Below are 13894 nucleotides of genomic sequence, written 5' to 3'. Positions count from 1 at the left end.
TCATATTCTTTCATTTTAAGCTATAATTATTCTGCTGGTTGAGCTCGTGATGAAACAACATCCTCAACATTTCAGCACATATTTTTTGAGTTGAGTTATAACGTTTGAACAAAAGCATCTTTCCTTCTGTGGATATAGCCTATATTTGCAGAACCAAATACCCTTTATATTGTGGCTATAAATCCTCATTGCATTGCAGTGATGAAATCTTCTAAAGCTTGAGATGAAACTTCAGAACAAGGGAAAAAGGAAATAAAACAAGGTTACAAAAGCATAATGTTTTCAGTTCTACTTTAGGCATATTTTGCCCGTTCCAGAGATACTGGAAATTGGTTGCAAAGTTAAAGATAAGAAAATGCACTGTTTTTAAAACAAAACAAAAATTCTTTGCTGGCACAAACGCATGCACACTTACACAGTAGCCTTAGTGGTTCTAACAAGGGTCTAGCTACAGACAGAATGCTGTATGCTGCTCAGGTCAGGGACTGGAAAACACAAACAACTGTGCTGCTGGGAAGTCGCCAGAAGCTCAAAGTAATGATGATAAAGGAAAGGACCACTTCTTAACAGCTAAGAAATGCTTACAAAGCTTCATCCACAGATCTTTGTGTACTCCTTTTTGTCTGTATACAGGGTGAGTTATTCCTGTGCCCATGGCGATGCTAAAATAAGCTTTTTTTGTGCTCCTGCAGGGAAATTCCAACAACATTGCCACTGTTGACATTTCAGTGGGCTTCATTGGACTGGAAAGTTACATAGAAGCACCTGCCATCTTCTTAACGGCCCTCAGCACTTACGCGGGGCCCCTGCTCTGGGCGTGTCACCTCGTCTGCTATCTCAGCTCAGAGAGAGACAAGTAAGTGTCAGATTAAAAGTCACTCCATGGCAATGATATCCAACCAAGGGTTGTTTATACCCCGGGGTTACTCCTGCAGTTTCCAGTGGATACGTGGAAAGCTCAACTCATTAAGTCAACTAAACTCAACTGAATGATTTCATTAAATCTCTCCACATAACCCTGTTGAGGAAAATCATAAATAACAAAATAGGATTAGAAATTTGTGCTGATCTTTACGACTATATTTAAAATAACCAGTAAAATGCCCAGTGACACTGACAACAGTCAGTTGTAAGAGAGCGTGAAACAACTTAGTACGCCAGCAGAGATGTTGACATAGTTAATTAAGTAATAGATAAAAAGTTAAATTACAGATAAGATAAATTAGAGTTAAATTGTTGTTAAATTAGCTAAAAGTAATGGATAGACTTTTATGAAACACCTAAAAGTTTTATGAATAAACAGTTGAAATAGTTCAAATTAACTGAAATATTTAAAAGTAATGAACAAAGCAGCTAGTAATGGTTAGCTTAAACTAGTGAGTGAATTGTTAAAATAGTAAGCTAAAAATAATGTTTATGTGTTTTTAACGGATTAGCTTAACATAATAAACAAATAGTGAAGTAGTTAGCTAAAGGTAACAAATAAACAGTTAAAATAGCTGAAACGTTTCAGCTATTTTACGTCACTCCAAGTGGTAGCATGAATTCCACCTTGATCAAGGCAACCCAAACACTGTCATTAGATCTGATGAAAGCATTATTGTAACAGTAAACGCCGATTTAAGTAATATTTAAATAACATCCAGTTTAATCCATTTATAAGAACACATTTGGAAGATGACAGGTGGTGCCAGTGAAAGTGAACTTGAGCTCATCTGAGAGGGCTATAGGGGAGCTACTGCACTATGATATTTAATTTAAACATGCTACTCTCTTCTACTTTGGTTTCCACCGTCACACAGCATCACTGCTACAGTTAATTTTGAGTGGCGGTTGTTTCCTTTTGTAGTTTTTCGTTCTGAATCCTCTCCGTGGGTGAGACAGTACAGGTGCACAGGAATATTCTCTTAATTGGTTTACTCGTGGCAACGAGGAGACTCGCATGCAGGGTATCAGAGATGCATGTAAACAGCTTAACCTGCATAAGACCTTAACTGGAGAGAGGCCAGTAGCTGTATGTGTGTGAATGCAGCCAATAACTACAGCTCCCCTCAGCATGAGACACAGGCACAGTGCTGAGTGATGAGGACTGTGGCTGGGCAACAGCTGCCCTGCTGCTGGAGCCAAAGCTGAAATACTCTTTTAATGTAGACAGAAGATGGTGTTTGTATAAAAGGAGTTTGATTAACCTGCCTATATTGTTTAAAAGCCAGTGACAGAAATGCAAGGATTGATCTAAGGCTGCAGCCTTGTCATAAAAAGTCACTACTTTATGGGGAAAAGAATGTTTTAATTTTGCTCGCACAAAGGTCCCATGAAAATTAGACTGCAGAGGGTGTACATACCCATGCATGATTTATATTCTTAATAATCTTTGATCCCACATTCAAATATGATATGTTTAACATTTCAGTAGTCCAGACAGTCTCTGATTAAAAAGTTGCGACTCATCTTAAATTTTTTTACGCTGCTGCCGGCAGAGCCTAGGGAAGTTGATCCTTTCGTCCATCCGACACTTTGGTCCAGAGCGGCTCCTGACTGGCCTGCCATGATATTTAATGTGGACATTAAAGATCCTCAGAGAATGACTATTGATATGGGCGACCTTTTCATTCAGCACCTTAAAAATGTCTCTGTGACCCAACGTTTGATCCATGACAAGACATTACCAAAAACCCCGTGAAAATGTCAACATCACCCCAAAATTTCCACTTTTCCATAAAATATAAAAATTTACTCAACTTGATTATAATGACCTCCATCATCTTTCCTGTAGCACCACTCTCCGGGGAATCTAAATATCTATCCCCACTAAGAGTAGAGGGGTTACAAATGAAAAAGTAAAGCCACGCTGAGATTGAAGCTACACCACAGTGAGCAAGGCAGAGCTGCGGAATAGCATTCATTTTCTACTAGCAACAGGAACTCACTTGTTAGAAACATGACAGCGTCTCACATACAGTAGCGGAGGAAAACTGCTTTACAGTAACAACACCAAAGATGTGTCGACTACGTATGTTCAAATTGCTGCTTTAGCTAAAATCAGACGTGGCTCATGCATTGATTTATGTCACTTGTGAACCTAAACTGTAACAACAACAACGCATGCAGACAGTAAATCGCTATTTAGACTGAATGATCTGCCAACAAGTGAAACCATTATGAGGAGGTGATGATGGAGCTATATTCACTGTGGTTTTAACAGCCAGATCGCCAGCTTGTTGTTTGGCCAGCTCATCACTTTCATATCGTGTGCTGCAATGAACACTGCAGCCTCTAGTGGCCACTGCAGGGACTTTAACCTTGATGCCTCACAAGCTAATGTCACACTAAATCCTGCTCGCAGACATTACATACTGCATTACTCTGCGGGACACACAAGCATCTTTATGTTGCTGTTGTTATTCACAGCGCAGTGTTTTCCTCAGAAACCCCACCTGTAATGTGCACTCAAGACATTGTGACAAATGAAACTCTGAAATAGCCTCATATACGGTAGCTCATTTAGGATTCACTCTGCACCATCAGCAGCTCGACCACAAGGCAAGTACTGGAAATGGGCTTTGATCAATAGCTTTTCAACGGGTCTCCCTTGACACAGTCTGACTCTACTCAAAGCAATCTCATAATTCAGAGAGAATGTTTTCATTGTTTTAGTGCAGCTAATCACTGTGAACAAACACGTCATTCCAGATGAAGGGCACACATGCCTCATCAGCTTTTATATTTTATTATTTTATTACTATTATATGTAGTTAAGATTCTTTTTAGAACTGCTACAATTAATCGCAAACTTTTCTGATAATCGATTAATCATGAGTCATTTCTTAAGAAGTTAAGTCATTGATTTGCCCTTCTCAAATGTGAATATTTTCTGTTTTCTTTAGTCCTCTATGACAGTAAACTGAATATCTTTTGGGTTGTGGACAAAATATGACATTTGAGGACGTCACCTTGAACTTTGGGAGACAGCTATCGATAATTTTAACAATTTTTTGACATTTTATGGACCAAACGACTAATAAAGATTATTATACAGATTAATCGATAATACAAATAATCGTTAGTTGCAGCCCTAATAAATGAGTGAGTGAAACGAAACACACACACACACACACTTTCCCTGTGGTATCAGTTTCTTTTAAAAGTTGAAATTCACAACAGCAGGTACACACAGCTCTCTGTTGGAGGAGATGTAGGCTGCAGCTTAACGGTGTGTTGCTGAAGTGGTTTGTAGAGCTTCAATTCCTTTTTTCAAACATGTGAAAATGGAGAGAGTTAGGGCTTCCTTCTGGAGTCTTGCTGACAGGTCTTGAGGTAGGCAGGTAGGCATATTATTGCTCCCCTCCCTCTCTCTAGTCACATCAGTGTGTGCGGTGTGGTTACAGGTTAATGTATTTGTTCTTAGGCTGTTGGTGATGATGGATTACGAGGAGGTTGAGCATTTTGGAAAATAGGTTGCTGCTGCTCTGTCTGAGCTTTTACTGGCAGCAGACACAGCTATGTGATGTCAACACAGTCCCGTCTGTACTGATGCTGCTTCCTGTGCATTGTGTTAGAAAATACAGCTGTTAGCATGAAGGCAGGTTCCTTTCATCTGTGGCTTTATTATCTTTGTTCTCTAAACTAATTTGCATTGAGGATGTGGTCTTTGTATGTGAATGTATGCCCATTAAAATTTTGGGGTAAAGCAGACGAGTGGCAGCTACTGAAGAAGTGTCAATCAATAACCATAACAGCACATATAATTGAATAATCTAATACCTTAATATATAAAAGGGGGGGATAATTAAGCTACAAAAACTGCTTTAGCGAGGTTTTCAGACAATCCCCCCAAAGCATTTGAATATATATGTCAAATTGCAGAAAATTCCGTCATTATTTTCTTTATTTCTGCTCTAATTGAAAGAAAGAAATTTAGTTTGCATGACGACCCTGACTATAAACCCATCAACGCAGCTTTACTTTCTTCAGACTGTCTTTAAAAAGTCAGGATTCTGACAGAAATATATATATAAAAGGTGTATTCAGGTCATATTTTCACTCTGTACTACATTGGCTGCATTGGCTCTTTGAAATTACCTTTTGTTGAGAGGTGTGAAAAAGCACAAGTGGAGACAGACAGTTGATCTTTTGTGCAGCTTGCTGCTTTGTGAGCTCAAAAGTAAAATGGTTTGAAATACAATGCACTGAAGGACGATGTAGCCTTCCATCAAACTCTTTCGTTTTGGTGCAGAATTTCCAGCGCTGGGATCTCCCTGAGTCATTCATTCATCCTACATTTTGCACATTCTGCACATTTCACACTGTGTTCGAGCCCTTCTTTCTTCTCCTTCTTCAGTTTGATCATTTGTTTTATATGATTTTTATTATTCCTAACCACACCAGATAAACAACATCAAAATTGAGCTAATCTTCTTTATCACCCCATTCATTTATAAAACCGTGAATTAGAAAAGATACCATAGATGTCGCACGTCTTCTCCTCTGAGAGAATTAAGTTTCTTGCAGGGTTTTACTCAGATTGGCTGTTTACCCTGCTAACCCACCTGAGAGGTCCCACATTAATGTTTTAGTAGCTCTTTGAGGTAGGACACAGGAAAAAAAAACCCTAAGCTGTTTTAAACCCAGCAGCTCTGTGGAATTCTCCATTAGGTAAATTCACAGAGCACCGTACAAACTGAGTGTTTTTTTATGTAGCTAAAGCCATTTTCTTCCATGTTGCCATGATATTATAGTCACCAACTTCATTTCTCTTCATCTGAGGACATGGCAGCTTTACAAATAGGTCAATTTGGTCAACACAAACAGAAGTTTGAACATATAACTTCTATTACATTATTACCAGTCATAATATGTTAACCACAATAATTATAGGGACTAATAAATTATCGGCCAATAATGGGAAATTTATATTATTATAAATTATCCTGGCATTTAATTTACAGCTGATAAATTATTGGTCCATAATTATTATAATTTATTTGGAACTCAAAATGATTGATAAACTTTATGCTCTATGAAAGCCAAAGTATGTTTGTTGAGTTTTTTTGATGAACTATGGAATATTAAATCATCCATCGTTGCTCACTACATAGCCTTAGCCTTTCTTACAATCAGGGGTTTAAAGAAAAAACTGGTTATGAACTGAATGTGAAATTATTAGGTATCTTATCAGTATCGGCCATGAGAAGCAGGTAATTAATGTATTGGCTGAAAAAAATTCACATTGTGCATCCCTAATTTTAAGTGTTTTTTCAATTACAAATAAGTAATTACTTGTCATAACTGGTTTAAAAAGCTATAAAGGAGCACTCTACAGAAGTTATTGATCAGTTCACTTGTCATGCTTAGTGTCACTCACATAATGTCTTCTGTGGTTGTGAAAGGAATACTCCAGATTCTGTTGATCATCGTAAATTCATAACAGAAACTCTCCAATACAAACTGAGGCCTTGGCTTTTGAAAGAATAGGCTTGGGGGGGATTTCACAAAAGACCATATTCAGTTGCATTGTGGGAAGTTATTTTGGAGCTAGACCCATACTAGGGACTTAGCGTCAGGATATCTTGGCACTTTGGTGCATCAGTTTAGATTTCTGTCCCTTAGGAGTCCCCACCCCTCATGATCCTCTGACCAGTTTGGTTGCTCGTCCTGATGAACTGCCTCACATCTCCAGAATGTAATTGGTGGCTAAAATGTGATCATACAGACAAAAATGATGTCCAACACTACAAAAACAAGACTGAGTTTACAAGAGTGGCACACTACACCAGTGTAGTTGTGACAGTCAGTAATATTGTTTAAATAAATGTCATTGACTCTGAGGGGAACCAGAGCAAATACTCCTGTGTGCCACAGTTTTGAATTGCTGCATTCGAAAAAAGCTCATTATTGATTATTCGCCGGTGTTTGACACATTTGTGCCTATGTGTATCTTGTGTGTGTGTTTTAACTGGCCCCTTTGATTGATTTTCCACCTCCAAACTGGACTGCTTCCCATGTCTCCTACTTCTCTTGTCTTGGGAAAAGGCTTGAAGTTCCTCCCCCTCAGCTGGGACTCTGCCTGTTCGAAAGAACAAGATCACTGTATTTATTTACGCATTTGTGTTTCAGTGCGTCAGAGAAGAAGTCTAGTGTACACGTACACATGTCTTTGTGTATCTGTGTGTGTTTGGTTTTACATTAGCACCTCCTAATCTCCTCACTGCATCCCTCCTTCCATTATGCAGGTTTTAAAGTCATTAACTTCTTTATCAGAATTTGCCAGCAATCTGCATTATTGTGAGAAGATAATTGGATCTGACTCTTCTCCTGGGTACATGCGTAAGGTAGAAACTCCAAAATGTAGTGAAATTGTAGTAATGAATCATCAAACAATCTGCAGCTTTACTGATTCAAAATCATCATTTAGAAAACATAAAGCGGCTTAGGATGACCTTGGTTCACATATAAACTTTTGCTATACAGGAAGTTTGCCTATTATTCACAGAAAATAGTTGCCTGCTTCGCTCTCTGCAGTGCTTTCAACCTCCCTGATGAATCCTTTTCCTCTCTGCAGGAGCCCGGTTGCAGTCGGCCATGGCTGCTACTGTTTGGCCCTGCTGAGGTCTGTGCCAGCTGCAGCCTACATTGTGCTGGTAACTGTTCTGCGGTACCATCTCTTCATATGGAGCGTCTTTTCACCCAAATTACTGTACGAGTCCATGCACCTGCTGCTGACTGCAGGAGTCTGTCTCTTCTTCTACACGATGGAGCAGAGCCACAGTTCCAGTAAGTCGTAGGAAGCCAAAGCCGCACGTCTTCCCATAAGGGATTCGCTTTAGTCAAAGGGTCGGACACAGTCTCTTAATGCTGTGTGCAAGACTTTCAAACTGAGACACTATAATATGCTTACCCTCACTTTGTAGTAAACTGATCTGTTCACAATATGTGAGCAGATACTTCAGAAAGAGTTCTTCCTCCTGACTCTGTATGTCTGGTTTGCAAAAAAAAATACTTTGAGAATGCACTTACAATGTATTTTTGAGCAGTCTATTTAAATATTTTAAATTCTTTCCCAGGAGAAAATGTTTGCAGACGAATAAAAGTGAAATTAAGTTTAAAAAAAAAAAAAAGCTTTTTGAAAGAATATGTTTTTTTAACATATACATGTATATTACCTCAGGGACTGGTGTACGAGAAGCTACTTAGACAACAATGTAGATGCTTTGCTCTGCATGTATAAGTGAATGACTTTGTTTCTACTGATGTTGAACAGCGTGTTAACATAAGAGCTTAGTAACAACCTGCACCCACACAGGTGTTTTCAGTTATCCTGTCTGATTAGAGCTTGAAGGTTGAAGTCTGGCCGAGCAATTCTCAACAGCACTGAGAAAACTCACCAGCAGACATTTTGACATGTCACAGTAGGAAAAAGCACAGCTGTAAATAATATGAATTAATGATGGCTGAATTCCATTCAGCTGCTCCACTTTCAGGGAGCAGGTATCGTGTAAGCTGCCTCGCTGTCACTCATGTCCTGACTTAATGGGACACTTGAATAAAACAGAGCCGTTGTTTGGAGGCTCGATCGAGATGAGCCAGGCCTTCGCAGAATCGTGCCGGTTGAATTTGCGTCCGACTTCATGCCGACTGCATCTCTAACCTCACGACTGTGCTCCTTTAATTAACATGTCTTACATCATGATTATTGTTTTAACCTTGTTTATTGATTTTATGCTGATTTCAGGCTGCCAGTATTTAAACCTGGCCAGGGACTACAGATGGAAACAAGCCTTTTGGCTAATTCTTGCACACTTACAGCAGTGTTTATTAATATGCACTGCGTCTGATGAATAGATAAAGAAACTATACAATACTGAGGCAGCCGCAGTTTTTAGACGCTGGTGCTCTCCACCGACTGCACAACCCAAGGCATCACTTAAAATGCCTGGCTGTCGCCTGATCAAAGAGCTGATTGGCTTTTGACCACAAACACCACGTTTTGTAGAAAATCCTAATTGTCTGTGTGATTGTAACAATTAACACTAGATTGCTGACTATTAGCCTCATGTTGTGCAATGAAGCTTCAATCTGTTAATAAACATATCTTGTCTGGTCGATAATATTAGCGATAAAGTTTATTTATATATCCGAACATGGTTTAAAAAGTAGTCTACAGATAAGTATTCTTTGAAGACGGCTTGAAACTGTACGAGTTGCCTGCGGCTCTTCGCCACCGCCTCCTGCTGCTGCCGCCTGATCTCATCGACTTTCAAGGCGAAGAGCAGTTCATCTCAAACAAGCCTTAATGTTATTAGTAACATTTGAGCCTTTTCCTGCTGTGACAGGTCAAACTGTCTGCTGTGCAACAAAGGGAGACCTCAATCAAGTCTGTACCTGCAGACACAGGCATAAGAAGAGGTCTAATCAGGAAACATAAGTGAACACCTGTGTGGGTGTAAGATGGAGGTGCAGGGGGGGGGTTTAATGTGGGTGTTTTTAAGATATTTGTTTCTCTTCACAACATTTTCAAAAATGCTGGGCAAATATTATGTAATATTTAATTTTCCTTTTTCACTCTTAAAAGTATTTAACCCTTTTTTTACTGGGGACATTTTGGAAATGGCAGAAAGCTGCACTAGATATCTGTGTGTGTGTGTGTGTGTGTGTGTGTGTGTGTGTGTGTGTGTGTGTGTGTGTGTGTGTGTGTGTGTGTGTGTGTGTGTGTGTGTGTGTGTGTGTGTGAGAACAGTTAGAACAATGGGGCTTCTTGTCTTGTCTTCATTTTAAGGTGTCTGTTTAGATGCATGGCTGGAAAATATGCCACATCTATCGAATTACTAGGGATGTCCTAAGGCTGGAAATCACCTGGCCTCCATCTGTTTCGTCAGTGCAGTTTATTTTTTAACTCTCTAATTATTTCCACCTAGTTTTAGCAACAAAAACCAGGAAAAAGTCCTCAGTCTCTACTGAGCGAAGCATTTAGTTGGTTTCAGCTCATAATTCATTAAAAACGTCCAGAAAGTGTTCAAACTGTAGTCAGCCCAGAAAAGAAAGCAAATATCACGGCGCTTTATAAGGTATGTTTTATCTGTTTTTTTTTTTTTTTCTGCAGCTCTAACTGAGACTTTATTAATTCAGTAGCAATTTTAGTGTCTTGGCAAGCATTTCCACTGCTTGTAATGTCAACTAGAGGTCTCCAGCACATCAAGAACACCAGACACGCTGTTCTTTTTTTTTTTACTTGCTCTCCTTATCCAGCTGAATATATATTACAATTTGAATTTACAAGTGATATAATTTCCAGAGTCTAACAGTACTCCGCAGACTTACAAACTTCTTCAACTTGTACTCAATCAGTTCTTTCAGTATCACTGAGATACCAACCAAAGGAAGGCTGGCAGGTGAGATGGCTAGCGTCCAAACCAATAAGAGTATTGGAGCCAAAAGAGCAAACAGTGTGCTGCTGTCTTGTTACTTATGGGGCGCAATTTATTATTATAGTATCTCACTGATTGCTTGGACTCCATTTTGAAAGTAAAAATCAGAAAAGTCATAATCAAACATCCAGTGTGTCTTAAACTCACGTTTGTTTATATTTATATCATAAAAGAACTGCAGTACCAGGTGTTTTATTGTGAAGTGGTACATTACAAAATAAGAGCCAAACTAAGACTTCCATTCCAGCTGTTATTTTTGTTGAGTTATGGGCTTCAGTGTTGTCAATGAGCAGCTGTTTCTACTTCAAAGCTGCTTCCTGATGATTACCTGGCAGTTCTTACGTCATTAATACCCTTTGAGACTTGTCCAAAAAAAGTTGAAAAAGATGTAACGTTACAGCTACAGTGTGCAACTGTTTTACCTCTGGGCAGAAAAGTGAATCGTAAGTTCCCACCCCAACACTTGTCAATCACCTTGATGAGCTGTCTGCCCTGTAACGGCACCTCGCCCGAGGCTAAGATCACTGACATCTCCCCAAAGCTGCCACAAGCTTCGGAGAAGCAGATGCCAAAACCGAGAAAGGCAGAAGAAAAAAAAAAGCGATGCTGATGTTCAGTGTGTTTCTGAATAGATTTTGTCTGATGCAAGACGAGCTTCACACTTTGTTTTTGCTCGCAGTTGGGGTTGTTGCTGTGACTCACCTTGACAGAGACAACCTCAGCGTCGACTAAACCCGCAGAAAATGGAATATAAATGTCCCGAACATCATTGAAAAGTCAGACAAACAAGAGGATTTACATCTGAATACACAGGGTCACTGACACAGACACACGCTGCATATGGATCGCTGCAGGTTAGCTGGTTTGCATCAGAAGCAGGAACGCATTTAGGTTTGAGGTGGCTGAGCTTAAGATTGAATAGGCCCTTTTTCTACACTGATGGCATGCTGTTGTCAAGTGCCTTTTCCTCTCTTCAGTCAAATTAGGTATCAAACACACACTTTAAACAAAGTCTGATGGAAATAGTTTATGAACCAGATAATAATCTTCATCACTCACGCAGATTATTCTGTCAGCAGCTTGTCAAACAGCCATCAAAATGTGATATTTTTATGTTTTTATTTTAAGTTTCTCCCTTAATTGTAAGTTTTTTTATTTACTTTTTTACAAAAAATGATAACAACAAATAATGACAGTCACGTCTTTGACATTTAAGTTGGTTTAAAAAAAAATATAAAGAAGGAAAAGAAGAAATAAATAAAAGTAGTTCTAAAAGAACTGTACACACAAACCGGACTAAATGGATCCAGAGAGATGGTGGTTGAAGTTGTAGGCAGTCGTGGAGACTCGTGATAACGAGGGCTAGCTGGTGATCATTCCTGCATCCCATAATAAAGGACCATTTAGACAGTTTAAAGGTCAGATGTAATTTTTGAAGGCCATTTAAGATCATTTAAAATGAACAGCTATCCATGTTTTCAGTGTCGGATAGATTTTCTGTTCTGAGAGATGAAATGAAAATGAATGTTGTTGGTGTTTCAGAGCACTCGGTGGGATTTTATTGTGCTGAAGATCAATTATGTTGTGCGTCTCTCTGCATCTCATCAGCAACCTTCCACTAAAATGAAAACCTGTGACACCACATTAGTTCTTTTAGAGTTTGAGAAACTCCTGAAGTACTTTGGGTACATCGAGTTTGATAATATCATTATAGTGGTAATTTTTCTCGGCGCTGGCAGCGGATTTGCCGCCGCCGGCCAGCAATGTGATTTGTTATTCCTTTGTTGTGTTTTTTTTTTTCTGTTGATGATGTTTGGGTTTCTATAAGGGGGCATCATTTTTCAGCTGGGTTTTTACCTTCATCCATTCTTAGTTCCTGCTCTGTTCTTTCTAAGCAAAACCAACAGATGTTCATGCAATGAGCTGTAGTCAGGCAAGGGTTGCTTTTATTTACACAAAAGTCAGAGAACATCACTAAACAAACAAGTGAGAATGGCTCGACAGGGATTAGTCATTACGCTGTGATGAACTCCAGAGAAAATGCTCAGCTGAGAGGAGAAAATAAGTCTCGATAAGAACTACTCTTTCATGAGAGTTTTTTTTTTTTTTTTAAAGTTGGTTTACTTTTTTCTTTTCCAACACCTCGTGGATCATTGTGTGAAACATGACTGCACCGGTGCAACAAGAAGCCTCAAAGCAGCTTCTCACAAATCTGATGGGACGACACTTTCTGTGCAAAATCATTCCTCTGTATCCGAAAACCTACCGGCCCGTGAAATGGATCAGAATAATTGTAGTGTCCACATGGTTGAAAGCTTTTAAGCACATGTTATACATAACAGGAAAAAGTGGACTGGTTTTTTTGTGTGTGTGTTTGTGTATTTATTTGCATTTCCATCTTGTTATTGATCCTTCAGTTGACATGTAGACTGAATTTAGTTTCTTATTTCAGGTCAGAGAGACAAAGATGTACAACACATATTATAGGTTTTATTTTCCAGCTGTTAGAGCGTCATAACACACACCTGTATTATCTGTGTTAATACACGAGATTTGTGCTTATACTGGTTAACATCCCACTTGTTTTGATATAGTTTAAGGTAACACTTCATCCTGTTTTCTATGTGTGTGAGCATTTTTTCCCCTCCTTGTCCCCCCCCAAAAAACTAGTGATTTTCTTTCTTTTTTCTTTACCTACTTCTGATTTCTATCTTCTGTGACAAATGTGAAACAATAAAAAGTGACAGATTTCCCAAAATGATTGTTTTTAATCAAGACTTGCATTATTTATGTTCTTAATAATGAAATAAAGGATTTTACTACACTGAAATTTCAGTTCCTGTGTGATTTTTGTCAGCGACGAAAAAAACTTTCAGAGCCTGATTCGCATATTTTAAGCAGACATTTTAATAAGAATTCATGCACAGTTCTCCTTTAATATTAGTGATTAGCTGCCCATTAAATTGTCTTTCAGCTCCGCGCAGCCTGCATAGAGGCCATCTGTCTGCAGGCCCAGAAGATGGATGACATATGAGGCACTTTTCACTGGTGTTTCTCCTGTCAAAGTTTCCTACCGACTTAGTAAAACTGGACAAGAAACCATCTGTGAAAGTGCACCTTGCGTATCTCCATGTACAGTGTAGTAGTAGGAGGATGGTAATTTAGTAATCATCCCTCTATCTGCTATCCACCCACTAAATAATTATTTTATGCCTTCAGGAGCTGGACTTCAATGCCATCATTAAAGGAACCACACATTTCATGCTGTGCTCTCTTCTGAGTGGGAGTCTCTCTTAAAGTCTCCAAAGTGATGATGCACTTAAGATGTATTATTGCCCTGAAATCAGAAATGTTGCAGGCAAAAAGCAGGAATTCAATTAATGGAAACTGTTTCTACAAAAGCCACAAATGTCCATGAATGTAGATATTTGCCAGCATTCACAAAAAATACTACAGTTTCCTTTATCAAA

At 38.9% G+C, this 13894-nt stretch overlaps 1 protein-coding gene across 1 annotated transcript in view; it reads left to right on the top strand.

Moving 5' to 3' along the window:
* Positions 1-13254, top strand: part of pigg (phosphatidylinositol glycan anchor biosynthesis class G) — a 67137-nt gene extending 53883 nt beyond the window's left edge. Inside the window, exons 12-13 of the mRNA XM_051419563.1 lie at positions 693-856; positions 7562-13254. Of these exons, the coding sequence (XP_051275523.1) occupies positions 693-856; positions 7562-7784 (387 nt within the window). The 3' untranslated portion in view covers positions 7785-13254. The remainder of the gene's footprint in view (positions 1-692; positions 857-7561) is intronic.
* The last annotated feature ends 640 nt before the right edge of the window (positions 13255-13894 follow it).

This window comes from Dicentrarchus labrax, unplaced genomic scaffold (genome assembly GCF_905237075.1).
Source record: "Dicentrarchus labrax unplaced genomic scaffold, dlabrax2021, whole genome shotgun sequence".
Taxonomy (NCBI): domain Eukaryota; kingdom Metazoa; phylum Chordata; class Actinopteri; family Moronidae; genus Dicentrarchus; species Dicentrarchus labrax.
The sequence above is the reverse complement of the archived record's forward strand: the minus strand, read 5'-3'. Positions and strand labels throughout refer to the sequence as shown.